The following is a 20,873-nucleotide window of genomic DNA, read 5'->3' on the forward strand; positions in this document are numbered from 1 at the left end:
AGAAAATTACAGAAAATAGCATCAGCCAATTTTAAAGGATATTCAAAAGCAAACATATGCCCAAATACTGAGAAAAGGAAAATTCTTAAAAAAAAAAAAAAAATTAATTAATTAATTAATTAATGAGACTACGAGACTGTACTAAAATGAATGAATATTAAAGATTAAAATTGCCATGGTTATCAGAAGTAAAAGAAAAAAAAGTGTTGTAACAATCTTAAACAATGATGGAAGGACTAGCATCATAGTGCAGTCTTCTAGGGGGAGCTGGAAACAAAGTCGACAAATAAATATTATATAAATTTACTCTACCAAATAACAAAAAGCTTATAAGAATTTTTTTTATACTTGTAGTCCTAAAGATGTTTTACGGAACATCATGATGTGTAGTGTTTCAACACTATCCTTTAGCACAACATACAGAATAAATGAAGATTACTGTGCATGATTTTGCTCAGGAAATTTAGTAAGGTATAAAATAAGGGCAAATGTTATGTAACTTAAGCTTAAAGATCTACCCTCCATAGCATTTATTACAGGTGTGTAGGTTACGGGAGATACAGCTCCCTTAACCTCCGCTTCCTCCCTCTTCCTTAAAACATGAGTATGAACATAGTCCCCAGAATGCATGAAATCAGTAATTTTTCACAATAACAGTACTGTACAGTGATTTGACACACACTATTACACAGCAAGTGTTGCAGTTGTGGCTTAAACACTCTAGATACACACATGTATTTCATAACATACAGCAGATAGAAAGGACAGATACAAAAATTATTACATTTTAAAATGTTTTATCTACCAAGTCATAGATAAACAAAACTTAATGACTTCATGCCTTCTTTTGTGTAGTTAAATTTATCCATACAATAGTTCCTTAACAAGTTTCCTAGTATATTGTTTTTTGTAATTTGTGTACTCTCTGCATTACACCTAAATAATAATGCATTATTAAGTGGCTATCTTCTTTAGAATTCAACAATATGATTTACTGAAATAACCAAGTATTCTTGTGAATATAATGCATATGATAAACTATTACAAAAATCCATTGTTGAATGTAATGCAATGCCCCTTTCTGATGGGGGCCTTGGTAGCTCCCCTGGTGCTTGCTGCAAGGTAAGCTTTATATGTACCATGTCACACCAGACCCTTATGAGTCAGAATATCACCTACAGCAGACCTTAGGCCCAAACCTGACTCACTCTGAGAGGTGCAAAGAACAAGGGATACTTGACCACCCAAACCAAGATAAGAGATCACCAGAAAGATATGGTGAGCCAAAATAAAACTGAAAAAAAAAATGTTAGGTCATTAACCCTGCTAGTTAGTTACACAACCTGCAACCATGTGGCAGCCCTGGGAGCTTGAGGATCTCCAATGTCAACACATCAGACATACACCTCCCAAAGCAACCAAAGCCCCTGAAAGGGGAAGGGCAGGAACAGAGAGCCACCGAGGGACTTGCCAGAAAGAGGCATTTCTTTACATTCAACATTGCAACCAATACAGGCTCCATTGGTTGCTCCCTGATGCCATTTAACCACAGAGAAAGAACAAAATAAGAACAGGCCTTGCTAGGGGGTGAAGAAAAGCAGCCAGCAAAATAAGAGCCTGAGACATGAGAGAAGACTCGGGACAAAACCATTAACCTATGGACGTCACGAGCCTGAGAGTAGACCACAGGCCTGCTAAAAATAAAGACTGCTACAATCTGAGGCAAACTGGCCTTCTAACACTGCACTAAAGAAACCAGATCAACAAACAATGCATCACTCAAAGCATCCCATGGCCCATTTAAAGAATAGAGTCCTTGGTGACTCTGGCTCTGTGTGGACCTGTGTGAACAGGTACTCACACAGCCAAACCTTGTGATGAGCTCACTGAACTCCCAATGAAGAGGAACCAATCAGCCACCTGGAGAAGCCAGAGGAGAATTTAGCACAAAATCCCAACCCAGAGCCAAAGAACCTGGAACAGGATGTGTGCAGAGGAGCATACCCTGAAAAGCCTGAAGAGGAATCAGCAAGTTAGAAGCAGCCAAAGGGCCAATGGAGCCCACACCTTATAGACCCTAAGGTTGAAAAGAACAAACCAGAGAAGTTGACCAGACGGAAGGTGGTCACATGAAAAGTCAGATAGATAATAAAGGAACAAGCCTGAGAAGCTAGGAATAAACTTTAGGATCATAAAGGACCCACATGAGAATAAGGACAAGAATGGGACACCTATTTGACCTCAGTGGGTGTTAACTGCAGCATCCAACCAACGCAAAATGATTGAACAGAGCTGCAGGAGAGACAACAAGCCTAGGACCGCTGACACCAAAAAGGGAGGAGGGTCAAAAGCCGCCCACACCACAGATCCAAAACACCACCTGGAAGGGTCAAGCATCGTGAGTCCATAAATCAGAGAAATGGGCTAGACTTCACCCCAGAGCATTGTTAAATAAAGGGACGAACCACAAAAAATCTGGCACCACCAGATGCACCTACCATAACCAGGGAAAAGGTGAGACTAAATCTCCGGAAGACTGCCTCCCAATGCAGCAAGGACAAAAACCAACTGCACCATACCATAACAGAGAAGCTGCAGACAAATACTGCTGATTCAGCCACCACACAAAACAGGAGTGGGGAAAAGAAGAGGTGGATGCAAGGGAAAGGAATCTAGCCAAATCCAAATATGGGTGAGGACAGCTCATCATCAAGCCATATGAGCCAAAGAGAACCACCACCACCCAAAGGAGGGAAAGAGGACAAGAACCAGAGCAAAGCTGTCACAGCTCTAACCACAGAATGGGGTGCAAAAATCCAGCACCAAGTCAAGGCAACCATGCCACCAAAATGCTGATTGGAGAACAACACCAGAATATAACAAAACCAAAGTAGAACAGGGAAGAAGCCAGGGATGAGAGCAAAGTCAAACAAACATATTCTAGTGCAGGGCAGGGTAGGAAAAGGTAAGTCAACCCTAAGAATAAGGTAATCAGACAGCCAAAAAACAGTCTGGGGACTGCAAACAGGAAACCAAGCCCATGAAAGGGGAGGGGACATCTGTAAACCACGTTGAGGTCAAGACGCCAATACCAAATGAGGTCCTGAAGCCCAGAAGGCAACCATGGCAAGATTGCCCTCGCAAATGCTAGGGACAGCTGAGGAAGGCATAGGTAGCGCGCACTGCAGGTCCAGTGCTAACCCTCGCACACCTCAAAATAATAATAAACCCGTCTGCCCCTACCCACGATTTTCACAGAGGAGTGCTTACCTATCGGTGACGAAAAGGGGAGTGAAAACTAGCTCTTTATGCCTCGCCTCCCTTTACATCTGACATACAAATTATCTCTCTCAACATTAATATTTTCATCATAATTTTCTTAAGTTGTAGATGGAACTGACTTCAACAACCTGTTCTTTTAGTGCAATCCACTTGGCGACCACCCACACAGAGAAAGTGAAAGACCCCTCAACAGGAAGACGATCTCTAAAGAACAGACACCCGAACCCCCCAGGAAAGCAATACTGGCAAGGCAGGGGCACTGTCAGCAAATGCTTAGGAAAGTGAACCTTTAAGACATGCAGCTAGTGAATTGTGAAAGCTGAAAACTATATACTCATGAAGCAGATATGAAAATTTAACAAATACAAACATAGGCCCATGCAGGACAAAGTCCAAACGATGGCCAACACTTATTTGGAGAAACTGGGACCTGAAAGAAGGTGGCCACATGAAGAGCACTTGTGGAAGGGTCCACACCAGGCACATGACTGGTATTTTGATTTGGTGGTCTTCAATTTCAATGGAGCTGCCACCTGGTAGTGGTGGTGTGTAACTAGCAGGGGTAATGACCTAACTACCATGTTTATTGTTGTCAGTGTTACTAATATTTTCTTGTAGTCATTTAATTTCAACTTGCCCTACATTTTTGGCAGTCTATTCTCTTCATTTGGGTGATCAAGTGTCCCTGCTTCCTGTGCCTCTGTGAGTGGACCAGGTTTTGGTTTTTGGTCTGCATTAGGTTATATTCTGACTTGCAAGGGCATGGTGTGATATTACACATGTAACACTTACAAGGCAGCAAATACAAGAAAAAGAAAGCCCTCCCAAGAAGTTTGTTTTTGGCAGTCATACTTTTTTATTGTATTATCTGACTGTTAAATTTATCAATCCAAAAATTTTAGAGGGAGGTAGTTGAAGATGGGAAGCAGAGCTATGCTACGATCTGTTACGTTTCATGATGATTTGCCCACTTTGTGTATCATACAGATATTCATTTAATTCAAAAGCTAAACCCGTTTGATCCAATTTCATTAATTTTAAAGTTTAATCAATAATTTCTATCATATAGATTTTAATAGATTCAGAGAATTTAGGTACAGTATTTTGAAAAATAAATTTTAATCAAAACAAATATACAGAAATACAAAAATATGTCCAAGATATTTAAATCATGAGGATAAATATATATATACTGTACATTATTTACCATATAAAATATTAAATTCTACTGCCTGAAAGATTTCTGGTGCTGCAAAAACAGTATATATATATATATATATGTATACACATCCATGCAAATGTCTTACTACTTACTGAACAAGAGGTAGTTCTGGATTGAGGTAACTGCTGCTAGGATGCTCAATATGACTGAAAATTTGAAATTGAAATGAAAGTTTACATGTGTCAACAAATGTGAAATTAAAAATTTAGATAGCATGACACTTAGAACTTTACTATTGTTTCATATACAATACTGTATATATAATATTTAAAAAATTCTCAGCAATAATACAGAAATCAGAAAACTGGCTAAACTTTTTTTTTTTCATTTAGCACAACACATTAACACGAGGAGTCATAATGGGAATATTACCTGCCTTGAGTAAGGCAAGGAAATTATTCCAATTCATAAATATATTATGACTAACTGACATGCAACAGTTTGAACTATTATTCATGGAAAATTTAACAAATAGGCTGTAGTGGAGAGTTAAACATTGGCAAATAGATTCATTAATTTATGATTTTACATATTTACCCCATGATCTGCGTACGTGTTTACTTTTTTAATGTGGTTGCAATGGTATATAAGCAAGTTATCTTTATAATCATGAATAAATACATGTCAACAACTCCCCCCCCCCAAAAAAAAGTGTTGAATGTAATGAAATGCCTCTTTCTGGGAAAGTCCCTGTGGCTCCCTGAAGATATATTGCTGAGATGGCTCCCAACTACCTGTACTAGTACTGGGTCACACCAGCTGTGGGGGTTTTGTTTGGTCTACAACGACCAGAGACAATCTGACCCCTTCACATCGGTGCGGAGAGTAGGTGACATTCTGCCACCACACAAAGTGCATCCAGAAAATTAACGAACCAATATAGACCACTGCTGGGTCCAAAGCGACCAAAGCCTCAAAACCACCAAATAAATTCCCTAAACAATGTAAACAAACAATCAAATCTCTCTACAAAAGCAAGGGCCAGTTAACACTACCCACCCCTACCAGTTTGGGAAGACAGGAGATCCAGAGCTTTCAGTTCCCTCCAGCCTTCCACTGGAATTCTGGAGTAGGTGTGTAGACAACACCCAGCCAACAACCTGGAAGGGAGAGATCAGGGAACCACTGGGACCCACCCAAACAGAGGCAATTCATTATATCTAATGCTGGTTTTCTAGGAGAGCCATGGCAGGCAACTAGGCACCTGCACCAGACTCCTAGCCATGCAAATAAATGTTCTCATGGAGCCAAAAAAAAAAAAAGGGCTTAATGAGGGCAAGAAAATGCACATCCATAGTTAAGGATGAGTGAGCCTGCACATCATCTGCCACAAGGGCAGCTGACAGAAAAGGCAAGGGCATGCAGCTGCATCAATCCCCACCTGTTGGGAAAGAGCAGGAACAAACAGGCAATCACTGAGTGGCTCAAAAAGAGTAACTGGTCAAAAATACCCGAAACACGGTAAAAAACGCACGTCATTCAAGTGTGCATGAATGACAGAAGCTGCACCAAATCTTAGGGGGGTGGGGGTGGAAAGAGAAGAGTGTGCTATAGCCTCGCTCAGCACATGCAAGAAGTGTTAAAACATTCTTCAGCCTTGAGACTATTATGTCAGTACACTGCTTGGACACAAAATAAGGAATTAATTCACGAGATATGAGGAGCCAGCTGGTACTAACATTACGACATTGGCTAAAAGAAAGACAAAGATTAGATCAGCACTTCAAAGCCGTATTTAGCAATTGGCATGGTCATGAGCCATAATGAAAAGATCCTGATAAGTTATCTCGGTATGGCTCTACTAGTGAAGACATAGAGCAGAGCCATAACACACTGCTTCTAAAAGTCATTAGAATCCACACCACTCTTGAAATGGTTGTCAAACTTAATTTTTCTTCAGCTAGTCAACAATTGAAATAGATAAAAATGAAAAAAAAAAATTATGTTTTGTATTTTTAAATGAAAGCAACAGGATTTTTTTATATAATTTTATTGTCAGTTTATGTATGCAGCATGGATATGAGTTTTTTAAAATGAAAAAGTAACAAGAATAAGTTTTTTAAATAAAATTTTGTCATTATGGAATACAGAGAACATATACGGCATAGACAAAAAAGCACCTGAACTATCAGGATCATCTCAAAGCCCTCAAAATGTACTCCCTAGAAAGGAGACAAATGAGGTATCAAATAATATACACATGAAAAATACTGGAGGGGCCAGGTCCCATATTTGCTGTTGCGCTCGTTACACCCACACCTCAGAGTTGTGGATGTCACCAGCCCAACAGGCAGCATTGCAATGGCAGAAAGAATTATCATCGCCCCGTTGCACAGACAATGAACACTGAACAGTCCTCCAACTCACATAAGGTGTGAGCTGGTTGGGAGGCAATATCCATAAACAACACTGACACCCACAAGGATCACCAAGGACTGAAGGACTGACCAAACAGGACACTGAGGCACTGGGGATGCTCACCCGTAATTATATAAGTAGACCAACACAGCCTCTTTAATGGGGCTGCAAAGGTTGTCCTCGGCATGCAGTGTAAAATACGAGTGAGCTTTAAGTGCACTCCAACCAGCCAAAATATTTGCCTCAAACCAAGGGTCTAGATAGAGGCCCCCCCCCTTCAAGGGGGAGAAAGGGGGGGGGGCAAAGACCCCTGATGCATCGAAGGTGGTCTAGCCTTGAAAATGTAAGCTATTGAGCACACCAGAAAAGAGAACTGTCATTGGAGGAACAGCATTAGGAAGCACACAGGGAAGGTAGCCATGAGCACATGCTGCTCTAAGTGCCTTACAAACCAGGTTCACATAGCTTCAAGAGCATGTTTCTGTCTGGTTTGCGTTAAACTAAATGTAGAATAATACCAAGCAAATGGCTTCTGCAGGACAGAGTCCTAGGATGGTTGGCACTTAGCTTAGTAGCAGCAGGACCCATGCGACTTGTCGGTGACCCCAGGAACCCCACAGTGGACAATTGTTGGTTTTCATGTCAGTGACAGAACTGGCTTGGTAGGTTGGGGAGACCTGGACCTTTGGGCCTGCCCCCCTATTGGCAAGGGGTTATTACTGATGGAGCTAGCACTAGTTTTGAGAGATTCGATAGTTTGTTTACATTGTTTAGGAAGTATTGTAATTTCAAGGCAGCAGTCTCTTTGAACCTGACAAATGGTCTATGTTGGTTCGTGGACTTTCTGGATGCTTTCCCGGTTGAGTAGCAGTGTCACCCACTCTGTGCACCTGTGTGAAGGGAGGGGGGGCAGGTTCTGGCTTTGGTCCCCTGGTAAGTCTAACACAACTCTGTGACTGATCTGAGCTAGCAGTTGGATGCCATTTCAGCAAGATGGCTTCAGGGGAGCCTCAAGGGGCTCCCCAGAAAAATTATTATATATATATATTATGCATATACTGTACAGTATTATCTTAATTTAAATTCTGTAGTTTAATTTTTATTGTATATAGAAGCTATTCATTCTGTAAGTTAAATAGGTTACATGCAATGCTGGCTACGGTACAATGATTATGCAGGTAAACCACAACCCACAAGACATGGGTGTCACAGGGCTAAGCACAATTGGAACTATCTTTCCATATACTTCACTTAGAGCTGCTACTTGGCCGTCACTAACCCAGCCTCAGACGATGCTTTTGACATGCTCGAATTCCACTCAACAAAAATTATGAGAAAAAAAAAAGAGAGTAACTTGTCTGTTAAGAATTTGCTTAAGACTTTTCTTTAAAGTTTTAGGTCTTTAAGAATTATCCTAAGACTAAGGAAACTTGTGTCTTGAGAATTGTCTTAAGATTCTAAGTTAAGTTGTCACAAAGAATCTTCGCATACCCTGAAGTTGACCCTCAAAATGAAATAAAATTTCATTCCATTTTTGGAAATTATGGAACAGGTGTCTTACAGCTTCTTTAATTATGGGTTCAATGATGCATTATTTTGGTATTAATAAAGTGTTAAATATCAAATAGTTCAAATATATATTCCAGCAATACTAAATAGAATGTTCAAAGCATTAAAATGCAATGTATACATCACTACAAGTTCACTAAGTTCGACAGAGTTTAAATTTGTAGACCGTAATAAGTTCTGCATTGATAAGAGCAAGGTCAAGCTTAGCATCATAATTCCCAATAAATGTCACGTCAAAAAATATTGTACAACAGCACAAATTATTTGTAGATAGATTACATTTATTATATAGCCAGTACTATCATAAATACTATGGCAGCTTACAACCCTGTACATTACAATGTGATATTCACAATAGAATACTGTCCCTAGCAAATGCAACATTTGTTGCAATGTATCATCTATAGAACCTGTCCCAGCATGACACCACAATCACCCTACCAAAGCACTTGCAGTACCCATTAATCACAAGATTTATTGATGTCCTCAACATTAACAGCAGAAGTTACCATCATCAATGATGCCTGCTATAGCCCTATACAAATTTCTTATGTAAAAAATCGCATGCGCTTTTGCGAAAAGCAATGAAATCTCTTGGATCCACAACATGCAGCATAACCATTACCTACAACACAGCACTATTTTTAACCCTGTCACGTGCAACAATTATAATCTAACATGCCTTATACAGCTAGCAACTTGAGTCAAAGTTACAACCATCAATCACTGCAACAAACCAAGACAACACAGTATATTATTCATAACCTCCACTCCAATTCTTCAATCTCAATGCTACCACAATAAATCCCAATACATATTAGGTAATATTTTACACATGGGAAGGTGTCAGTGAGTACAGTACTTGCCTAATTCCATGCCCACTCATACGCATGGCCTCCAGTTATAGGAATTATAAGTCGTGCATGCTTATATTATATTACTATTATTTTTCCATTAAAACACACAAGCAGTTCCATGGAAATTTTTGAGCAAGGTGCTTTGTTTACAAATAAAGCCCTTTGTTTACAGCTTCAGAAACCCAGGATCAACCCTGAAAAGCCAGAAAGATAAACTTGCTTCAAAGACCCCAAGTACAACCCCAGTAGCTGGAAAGACAAGCCTGCTCAGATACTTTACAAGTATGATTAAATCCAAAGAAACTGGAAAGAGAAGCCTACTTCCAGGTTCAATCATACAAAGCTGGAAAAACAAGCCTGCTTCAAAGATCCAGGTTCAATCCCAAGAGGCTGGAAAGACAAGCTTGCTTTTATTCCGATAAAATCTTAAAAGTTAATCATGAGATCAACACACTTTTAACTATACAGCCTAACACATTAGGATACACGATATTCGGATAAATTAACAATAACAAATTTTACCGTTACATATCTGAATCTGTCCTGGATAAGGGTTGACATTCAGCTTAAAATGTTAATTATTATTCAAGATCCTAACATGGTTGGCAAGGTATTGTTCACTATGGTACACTAAGCTTGCTACAATACAATAATAAGGCCTCAAATGCAGCATACATTTATTTTCTGGCAGGTGTGGGATATTCACATAAGCAAGTGTTTGCTTAACATTTCCAAGCTACTGCTTCTGTTTGAGCAAAACTTCTGTTATTTATGTCTCATTGTTTGATTAACAATATTTTATGTCAATTTTCAATTTGAAATTACAATTAAAATAATCATATTCTTCAGATTACGTGTAATCAGATGATGCAACATGCAAAACCAGAACTTAGGTGAATTCTAGAATTAATTAATACATTAATGATTGGCTCTCACATTCACTAGAGCAAGCTCTACACACATCTAACCAGCCCAGACACACAAATCCATCTGAACAAAGGTCAATACCATGCCCACTACTTGCATGCATCATCAATCTTAACATTACTGTAAACTAACCAATTTTCATTAGAGTAATATAAAATTACTGAAGACTAGTCATATGTTGTCATTCTCGTTATTACATTATATCTTGGCTACTTTTTATCATACTAGCTCTAAATTATTAATAAATAAATATACAGATAATTATAAAATATATAAAAAATTACGATGTTTGTATCTGAAAGCGTATTGATAATGGTTTGTCATATTATACTAATGTAACCTGCACAATTAACAATAAAATCACTATTTCAATACACCATTTTTAACGATTTGCCAAATTTGATTGTCAGTATTATTTTTTTATGATTTTAAATTTCTTGCATTATATTTTAGAATAGGAAAAGGAAGAAGTTTTTAAAGGAGAAGAGTTGGCACACTGTCAAATGATTATTTTACTTTAACAATAAGGAAAATAATTATTTAGATATCACAAAGAAAATATAAATGTTTTCTAGTTATTAAAGCATATGAAATTGCTGTCCCCTATTATGCTATGTTCAGAGGAGGAAAACACTAACAGGAACTTGATAAAAGGACAGGTCACTTTCACATTTGATAAAAGGACAGGAAGTCTCTTTCACCATTGTTAAAGGGGGAAGAAGTCACTTTCACCTTTGATTTTTTTTTTTTTTTACCTTGCAGTTTAACAAGTGAGAGGCAGATATCTCTTGGTATACCTTCCTCATGGGTTCTATACTTGAGGGTCTTCCATATGAGGCATCACCTGTCCAAGGATGAGCATCTGCTGTGGGGTTTTCAACAAACAGGGAAACAGCATCAGTGATAAATAATTATTATTATAACCACTTATGGATTACAATTCTACTCCACTAACATCACTATCATGGGAATGCTATAAGTCAACTTTGTACCAATTTTTTGTTAAATACTTCCAATGTAATTCCATAGAAAAAATTATTAACTTTTTTGCAACAAATTTTCCTGTACATTATTGCAAACATAACAAATCTCTTAAAAAAAAATGAAAAAAATCATAGTGGTGTACACTCTACATCCCCCACCAAGCTGCTGGCCTGTGGCCGAGAGAGAGACGACAGTGTATCTGGAATGGAATCTTTATCTAAATTTCCTTCAGTCTTTGCACTAGAATTTTTTGTAACAGAATCTGTTTCATCCAGGTTTTCACCAGGACTCCAACTTGGCTTCAAAATATCTAGTTTTCCTAAATCTAAGCTTTCCCTTAGCTTCCAACTTGCATCATTAAGAAGCATATCTTGAGTATCAAAACTACTATGATCTCTCCTGGCACATGATGATGAACAATCACGGTTTAGACTATTAGTGGTGGAATAAGTCCCTTCACTTATAGTGCGTAAGAGAGGTGGAGGGTGTCTTGAATCTGATGTTGGAGCTTCGGGTGTAGATGCTTCGGAAGAACTGCTATTACTTCGGCCTGGAAAAGAAATATACGATGAATAGGATTCACATCTAAACTGAAATTTGAGTTTACTTTTTAGTTGCTCATTATTATAAGAACTAGGTATAGTTCTATTGCAGCCAAACAAGGAATGACTTCGTTCGGTGTTTGTCAGGTATGCTGCTCCATTATTAATAAATAAATGAAAAATACAAAACAAATTGAACACATTTGAAACAAAGAAAGATTGTCATTATGGAGCATCCTACCCGACAAACACTTAACGAACCTTTATGGAATTTTGTCAGTTTTTCAAATTTTTCAATTTTTTTTTTTTTAAGAAAGATGGAGCAGCCGACCTGACAAACACTGAACGAGCCTTTTGCTATAAAAAAAAAAAAAAAAAAAAAAAAAAAAAATTTAAAGAAAGAAAAATGTTATAAAGGTTTATTCAGTGTATGTAAGGTAGGCTGCTCCATCATTTAAAACATCGAATATCATATTCATGTTTTACGGTGGTAGAATGGATTAATTTGATTTCCATTATTTTAAATGGGGAAATTCGTTTTGAAAGACGACCGTTTCACATTACAAGCTCGGTACCGGAATGGATTAAATTTGCTATTCGAGGTTCCACTGTATATGGTAAAAACAGGCCATATACCAACTTTGCTTATCTTTAGTCTTCTCACCGAGTCACAAATGCCACTAAGTACAGTATTTTAATGTGACTTTTAATTTAATATGGATTTATTTATCATAAGGTAAGCCCGCATATGCCTTACAGTGTTTGTAAATCTTTCTAAAACAGTAGAGGAAAAAGATATATAAAAATTAGCTCTGGCAAATACGATCTATACCATATATTTCACTAAAAAAAGAGTGAGTGTGGGGAAGAGGGAGGGGAGGAAAAATTGTACAAATGAGGAAAAGTTTACTATCAGGCTAACTCTCATATTTGGACATCTTGTAATATGCAGTAATTTGAATAAGAAAGTTTACAATGTAACAAGTTTGATTTACCTGGTGGTTACTTTACACATGTGCATATTGAGGGCTAACTTTAGAGTAAGATCAATTTATTTTTGCAAAGACTTACTGTAATTATATACATAAAACCTAAATTTAATGAAATTCAATTCAATAATGTTAGATGATTACTCAGGTAAACAAAAATTCATTAATAAGAATATAATCCATTTTGATCATACCATTAAATGTATATATGTCAGCCAGAAGATTGGCAGGAAGAGGAACACCAACAGCAAAATGCATTGCTAATCCCTCTAACCAAACTTCCAGTATCTCAAATGCTGGTCTGTAATTGGATAAACAATCATAAAATTTATCCACATACTGTATATGTATATTATTCAGATAAAATCTTCCAAGATTTTAATATAATAAATTTTCCTTATTATATAAAAGCTTTACAAGTGAAAAACCAGATATACCAGATATATTATACAAATAACAAAAAATAATTCACTATTTTACATGATTTATTGAAAGTTACCATAAAAGATGTAAAGATATTTTTAGATAAATGAAGTGCATAAGTCACATAAAAAGATAGAGATAATATTGCAGGCGATGAGTCACAATAACATGGCTAAAGTATGTTGACCAGACCACACACTAGAAGGTGAAGGGACAACGACGTTTCGGTCCGTCCTGGACCATTCTCAAGTCGATCGACTTGAGAATGGTCCAGGATGGACCGAAACGTCATCGTCCCTTCACCTTCTAGTGTGTGGTCTGGTCAACAAAGATAATATTCATTTAACAGATTATCATGAAACACATATATGAGCTATTTACATGGCACCTATTTGCAGCACAACCTGAGTTGTGTACCACAGAACAGTAAACAAAAATACCTGGCATCTGGATTGGTATTGCAACACATGAAAGCAATCTTGTAGAACGGTTCAGGACAATCTTGGCAATATTTAGCATGAAAGACTGTTTCATTAAGACCAAAATCCATGGAGCGTGGCATGTAATCAGGATCTGCTTCAACTCGCCCAATAATCTGTTATACCAAAAGGAACTTTGAATATACATGAGGATTAAATAATTATTATATTAAATACATATTCCAAAACATTGTTAAGTAGGAAACATGGTAAGGATAATGTATGTATATATGTACAGAGTAATAGCATGTATGTATTTTAAAGCAGATTACACAAAGGCTTCCCTTCAAATTCACTCTTTGTATAATGTGTACCACCATAAGTTTTCCATACACAACCAGCTGTTTGAATCTAGTCTGTTGCTTGAATACTTTGTAATCCTTTGTAAACTATATGTCACAATTATTTTCTGAACATTTTAAAATGAATCACTGCTAAATACAATAATGATGAATAAGACTTGATACCTGATAGTTCAATTTTCATTTAAAAAGTCTCCAAATAAAAAAATTTACATTACAACTCTTTGAGCTAAAATATGTACAATATATTAATATCATGAAAAATATTTTCCAGAAAGACAGTAATTGTAACTATGAACTTACCTCACATAAAATGATACCAAAACTGAAGATATCCACCTTCTCGTCATATTTGTTTCCTTTCATCATCTCTGGTGCCATCCAATAGGGGTTGCCCACAACAGTGTATCTATTGTAAATTACAAACAAAGAAATTTTTACACTGCCACTAATCTTAAATCAATAGTTTAATAATGATGTCTTATGATGATGATGATGATATAAGCCAGTCTGCCTTATCTGACACAAATAAATAGCATTTTGAGCACAGTGAAACATGAATGACCCTCAGATACTGCCATAGCCAGCATCTATATTGTTCACCAAGACTTGTATTACCTGCCACACTCTCACCACTTTTCATAGTGACGGATTTTTGCAAGTGTTACTATTATTTGGGGAGCCGGTCGACCGAGCGGACAGCATGCGGGACTTGTGATCCTGTGGTCCTGGGTTCGATCCCAGGTGCCGGTGAGAAATAATGGGCAGAGTTTCTTTCACCCTATGCCCCTGTTACCTAGCAATAAAATAGGTACCTGGGTGTTAGTCAGCTGTCACAGGCTGCTTCCTGGGGGTGGAGGCCTGGTCGAGGACGGGGCCGCGGGGACATTAAAAGCCCCGAAATCATCTCAAGATAACCCCAAGAAGATCATGCACCAAGGAAAGGTAGATTACAGGCAGTCTAATGCAAGCCACCATCAACATAGACATACATACAATTTCATTACACATGCATACTCAAAGAGGTCTATTATTAGAAGCAGAGCAGTATTGAGATGTACTGCACTTGGTATGCACTTTGAGCACTCCCACATGTATACACTCAAAGTGTATACCAAGCCCCAAAAACAGAATATTGAGTATAAAAGCATGAGGCATAGTTCATAGACAGGCCTCATAAAGCAAACCATGCAAGAGAAAAGTGTAGTTGGGCTGCCATACTTTTTGAGCTCTATAAGCAATAAAAAAATTGTAATATAAAGATTTAGATCTTCTCATAATATACAATCAAATATAAAGAATATTAAAGAGACTAATCACTAGGCAAGCTTAAGTACAGTAAGTCAGAGGGCAAGGCAGCAAACACACAACCACCTGTTGAGGAGCAATAAATAGTAATCATGACCAGCCCTGATAGAGAACACAAGAGTCAGTCCCCAAACCCAGATTGAGCCTTGAAGCAGGATCCTGGTAGAAAAGGGAACGCACTCAGCATATATCACTTAGCTCACTTACAATAAGAATAAAGACTAGGCTAGGGCAGCACTGGACTTAAAAAAAATAAAAAAAATAAAAAAGAAGCCACACTATATTCATAAGCAAAACCCAAAAGAGTATGGTTGTTTCAATATTAAATGCCAAAGACTTAGGGTAAAGAAAGCCCAGACTCAAGATATAGCTCCAGGGGCTGAATCAAGCTGAAAGCAACCCCAGAAAGTATATCAGTGGTCCTGCAGTCATTGTTAAACAGTGCCAAGGAACAAAATTTTAAAACATAGCTGCATTAGATAGCTACCAGCAGTAGTATGCAAGACTGGTGTACCTCAGTGTGAACACTACAAAATTTAGAACATCCCCAGAACTGATATAATTTCTAGGAGAACCCAGACAAAAGAAAACTTAATCGGCAATGCAGAGCAAACATGATAGGTTTGCTAGGTGTGACAGTCGAATACCAGGACAAAAAGCGAGTAGGTGGCCCCTCCAAACATTTGTGTTAACAGTGGTGTCACCCAGGGAATTTTGGTATATCCTTTTCATACACTTACAGACCTGCAGGTTCCAAAGCTATAATTCAGTCTTGGATATTTCTAATTTTTGCTTGCAGGGTGTTTGAAACTATCTATTCCTTTGTATTAAAGTGAGCAGGCATAAGAATAGGCAGTTTTTTGTCCCTACACACATGTTGTGAAAGCCTTGTGGGAAATAAGAGTTCTAGCCATTAGAAAATTCAATGGGCCTTGACTCAGAAACTAACCAATTTTTTGAGGCATGAATGAGATATTTGCACCTATATGACTAAAAAAAAAAAAAAATGGGTAGATATATGCATGAGAGTAAAAGAGAAACCAAATACATGCATCTTGCATTTTACCTCTTTTTTCTTGCATATTTTTTTCCAAATTTTTTCCTTTCAGCTGTCCAATTGTTTTGTGGCATAATTCTTGCCAAACCAAAGTCTGCAACAACAACCCTTTTATCCTGAAAAAATACACAGGATGTAAGTACTGAGGCACAGAATATAGTACCGTAATTAGAAAAGTCAACAAATGACTGAAAAATTGTTGCCTAATGTTACATTTGCAAAGCTTCTTATTTTTACAGTAGTTATATTACACTGTGCCTTGTGTAAAGCAGTGTAATGCAGACAACTTCTGGAAAACATTTCAGCCACCAGTAACCTCAAACATACCTCAAGTGCTGCAATATTGCCTAAGTGAAGTTTATAGAAGTTAGCTTGAGCAACCAAATATAAATACAAAGAAGGATGAGGTTAAGTAAAGTGTTGCATTGGACAATAGTCCCATGCTAAAAGCATGCCATAAAACAAAACCCACAAAATTAAAACCTTAAAATACTGTCTATAAATTTAACATGAATAAATCTAAAAGATACATAATAAACAACATGCAAAATTAAACAAAAAAAAAAGCATGTTAGGTTTAAGAAAACCGAGTCCAAATTTTGTTTGTAAAGCTTATTATGAAAGATTTAAGCATGACCTGATGTTTGTGGATTGGGAACTTTTAACATAAACAATTAATATTTTCTGACATTAATATTTTATCTTAGTGATTTACATGGAATACAATGTTCCTAAGCTTAACAGCTTAATATAGAATACATTTAAAGGTGTTTTATAGTCATCTATAGTAAAAGAGCATCAGAATGTGAGTTGACCCCTAACTTATAATCCCAAGGACCCCAGGAGATGACTCCCAACACCAGGTATCCTGGCCATGGATTAAAGTGTAGATCAATATTGCAACACCTTTAAAAATATTACAGTCACACGGGTGACGAAAAATAGGACACACATTTTTATATTAATCAAACTCCTTTATAGACAGGATATAACTATTTGGCTGACCAATTTTGCCCAAGTGATCACTCTTACACTCACACTACCTTTGACTCATGACATACATGTATTTTGGTTAATATCTATATAAAGACTTGAGTAATGTGCCATTTCATAATTAAACATCTTTTTCAATTCATACCATAGATATTTTCCCAAAAAAGTTATTGAACACACTGCTTTATTTCTCTTATAAAATAAAAAGTAGTTGAGGGGACCCATGACTTTACCCTAGCTGAAAGACACGTGTTTAGCAGAATATCAATGGTTTAAATTTTTAGTGTGATACAATCGAGAATTTTGGGTTCGATCCCTGGGTGGGACAGAACTGGTTGGGCCCATTTCTGCTTGCCTAATATCTGTGTTTACCTAGCAGTAAATAGATACTAAGGAGCTAGGTAACTGTTATTGGGCTGCAGCCAAGGAAGGTCAGTAGTTTGAGCTTGAGGAGAGCTCAATACAAGCCTAAAGTACAAGTATATGCACAGATTAATCCAACAAACCCAAGAAAACAAATTAAAATACATCCAAATATTATATAAATGCCCAGAGGAAAACCCCAGGAAACACAATTAGTAAACATGCAGAGGTGGAGAAAAATATAATAAGAAGGGAAATCTTCATTCCTAGCCAGGCCTCAAATTCTCCAAAACTTCAATCTCACAAGCATTTCTCATTATTATATCAAACTTAATACAAGGTCTTACTTCTCTGACTAGGCAGTTGTTGGAGTTAAGATCTCTATGAATAATATCACAATTATGTAGGTATGCCATGCCTGAGGCTATGTCTTTAGCAAAACTAATTCGTTGATCCCAAGGTAAAGTCTCTTCTAGGTTATGGATAATTTCCTTTAACGTTCCTCCACTAATATATTCAGTGAGCAGGTGAAGTTTACGGTCCTTGTATAATACCCCTATAAATCTCAAGACATTCTTGTGACTTAAACTTCTTAGGACTGCAACCTGAAAAAATTACAACGATAAATACATTACAGTAATAAATAACTCACATTTTTATACAGTATACAGCAAATACAAAAACAATATCTGAGAAAATGATAAAACTTACACTTAGTTCATAATAAACTTGTTAGTCTAAAAAGTTTTAATCTATCTCCTAATTCTAAGTAAATTACATCTACACTTGGCTCTTGGATTACTGTACAGTACTTTTATAACTAGAAGCCTCCCTTATAAAAGGTTACTATTTACCCTAAAAAAATAAAGAGCTAACTGGAGCTTATTAATATACAATAAATTATGTAAATTTTCTCTATACAGTACTGTATTTTTTCTGGTGTGGAAAGAAAGTTAATTTTAATTAAAGGAAGTACATCATTTTGAACTTATTTCAACTTCCTGAGTTTCGCCACCTGGCTGCTCCCTTTGTTAAGATCCATCAAGTCTATAGCCAGATCATGCACAGAAGGTATAACGACATTCTGGAACTAGTGCCACAGGGAATTTTTCATGTGGTCCCTACAGATCATTAAGGTGCTAGGGAGCCACCGGGGAAGATTTGGTTTAGCCCAGGATGATTAACATAACACTCATTGTCCAAATTCTGGCAGCTGTGCACAACAGTGGCTTAGCTTGGTAAGCTCATACCACTTCATTCACAAGGGTCCATTTGGTTATTACATCACCTTGTGTGTGTGTATTGGGGCGGACTTTAATTCCACTGTTCGGTGTACCCAACAGATCAAACCTTGGAAGAGTGGCTATGACCATCCATTTCGTAATTTTTTTTTTTTAAATGTCACAGGTATTGTTTGCTCTTCTTTGTTGGAACTCCTGACAGAGTTATGTTAGTGACTGCTTAGAACTATCACCTTGGCATCCAGACTTTCAGGCCTTGTTTTGCATCCTGGAACTTGGCAAGGGAAAGCCCCTTGGGAACATGCCAAACATTGCTTACAGAGAAGACTTATGCCTTCAGTGGAAGAATGGAATGATCCCTTTTCATGACTTCATTCCCAAGTTAGATAAAGATGCATGAATCAGAATCAAGTATAACACAAATAGCTACTTATCTCCTTCTCACAAGTGTCACATTGGCAACAAAGTTCCAAAGCACTATCAGCCACAGGGTTGATTGAAAAAAAACTTCCACTAAGGTGGTTCTTGAAACCCTCTTGAGAACTTAACATTTTCCGATTTAAAGCAGGTATTTTTAAAAAGCACAAAGGTTTGTGACACAATTATTTTAGAAAATATATACATGGCAACACATCACCATTCCCAACAAAAACTTGAGCTACTGATCGCAGTATCACTTTGAATCAACCGAGCCATTCCAGCCAACTAAAAGAACAATGTCTGCTTCTAGCTTTATTTAGCCCATAGTTTAACAAGTTCATAACATGATGCTGTCTGTAATAAAGAAGGTAATACACTGTACCCTGAACCATGAATTAAATTCCTGCTATGGGTAGAAATAATTTAACAATAACTAAAAGCATCTGCTGCAAATGTATAACAAAATTATAATTAACAAAGTAACCAGAGTGACACATACCTCCTTAAGAAAATTTTTCTGGGCTTGTTCATCTACTCTGTACAGCTCCTTCAACACCATAACCTCCCCTGTTTCTGAGTGTGTCATTTTGTAAACCTGGAAAAATATTAATAAGATATATAGATGTCCATTTTTTCCCACAATTTACTTGACAAAACACTTGCTTTTATATTAAAACTTAATGTTCTTTCATTGTATTCAGATGATGCTGAATTACATAATAATCAATGAATCATCTTTGACTTTCTAAGATGTTTAAAAATTACGTAGGTGACATCTCATCAAACTGTAAATGCTACACATGAAAACATCTTTGACAAAGATCTATCAAGACCTTTGACAGATCCATCTATCAAGAACTTGAATTAGTACACCTTCATTTCTTACCCTAGTTACTTGACTTCGTCTTATATTTGAACTATTGCACTTAAAAGTATGTCTTCTCATGTCATAATTTACATTTGCATTCTACCAAATAAAAGTTTCAACTAAACCTTAAGCTTACTTTTACTTCATATCTGAAGATATTTTATTTGAAATAGTTAATGAACATGATTTAGCAGTTGCATAACACAAAAAAGTTTGGAAGGTTTGCATTATAAAAACATATATTGTATCAAATTACAGATCTCAGTACAAATAAAACCATACTATGCCTGCAAATAATATCAATCTAAAAGTAAATAAATATGACATTCAATTACTGTATATAAAATGCTCTTTTCTGAATGGTCACTTCTCAAGCCAGCAGCCAGGATCCCCTTAAGGAACTGATAAGAATGCCAGTCTTCCATCAACCTTTATCTCGATGTGACGAGTAACTTCGCGGATAGTATTGCTATGTATTTGGGGAAGGAAAGGCAGTGGACAGTTTGCTCACTCTCTAATCAAACCAGCAGCTCACTATAATACAAAAGAGCAGACATAGGCCATCTCCTTTGTGCTGCTTGGGAGAGAAGAGAACCCTGAGTACATGTTGCTTTAAGTGTTCTTAACCCTGGAGCATGCCTGGAGAGGGTTTCGAGAGTTCTTCTACTTCCCAAGCCCAGCCTGGGGCC

General features: G+C 37.0%; 1 protein-coding gene across 3 annotated transcripts in view; it reads right to left on the bottom strand.

The window, feature by feature from the left end:
• Positions 1–287: 287 nt before the first annotated feature.
• The window catches only part of LOC123759456 (LIM domain kinase 1), a 59,209-nt gene continuing 38,623 nt past the window's right edge, over positions 288–20,873 (bottom strand). For 2 of the 3 annotated variants that reach the window (XM_045744546.2, XM_045744548.2), the window contains 7 exons: positions 19,816–19,911; positions 18,003–18,260; positions 16,309–16,415; positions 14,238–14,343; positions 13,594–13,748; positions 12,925–13,031; positions 288–11,749 (listed from right to left, as the gene is read on the bottom strand). In XM_045744546.2, the coding sequence (XP_045600502.1) occupies positions 11,328–11,749; positions 12,925–13,031; positions 13,594–13,748; positions 14,238–14,343; positions 16,309–16,415; positions 18,003–18,260; positions 19,816–19,911 (1,251 nt within the window). In that variant the 3' untranslated portion in view covers positions 288–11,327. The remainder of the gene's footprint in view (positions 11,750–12,924; positions 13,032–13,593; positions 13,749–14,237; positions 14,344–16,308; positions 16,416–18,002; positions 18,261–19,815; positions 19,912–20,873) is intronic. The other variant, XR_006773043.2, reaches the window with a different exon arrangement.

Source organism: Procambarus clarkii, chromosome 32 (genome assembly GCF_040958095.1).
Source record: "Procambarus clarkii isolate CNS0578487 chromosome 32, FALCON_Pclarkii_2.0, whole genome shotgun sequence".
NCBI classification, from domain to species: Eukaryota; Metazoa; Arthropoda; class Malacostraca; order Decapoda; family Cambaridae; genus Procambarus; species Procambarus clarkii.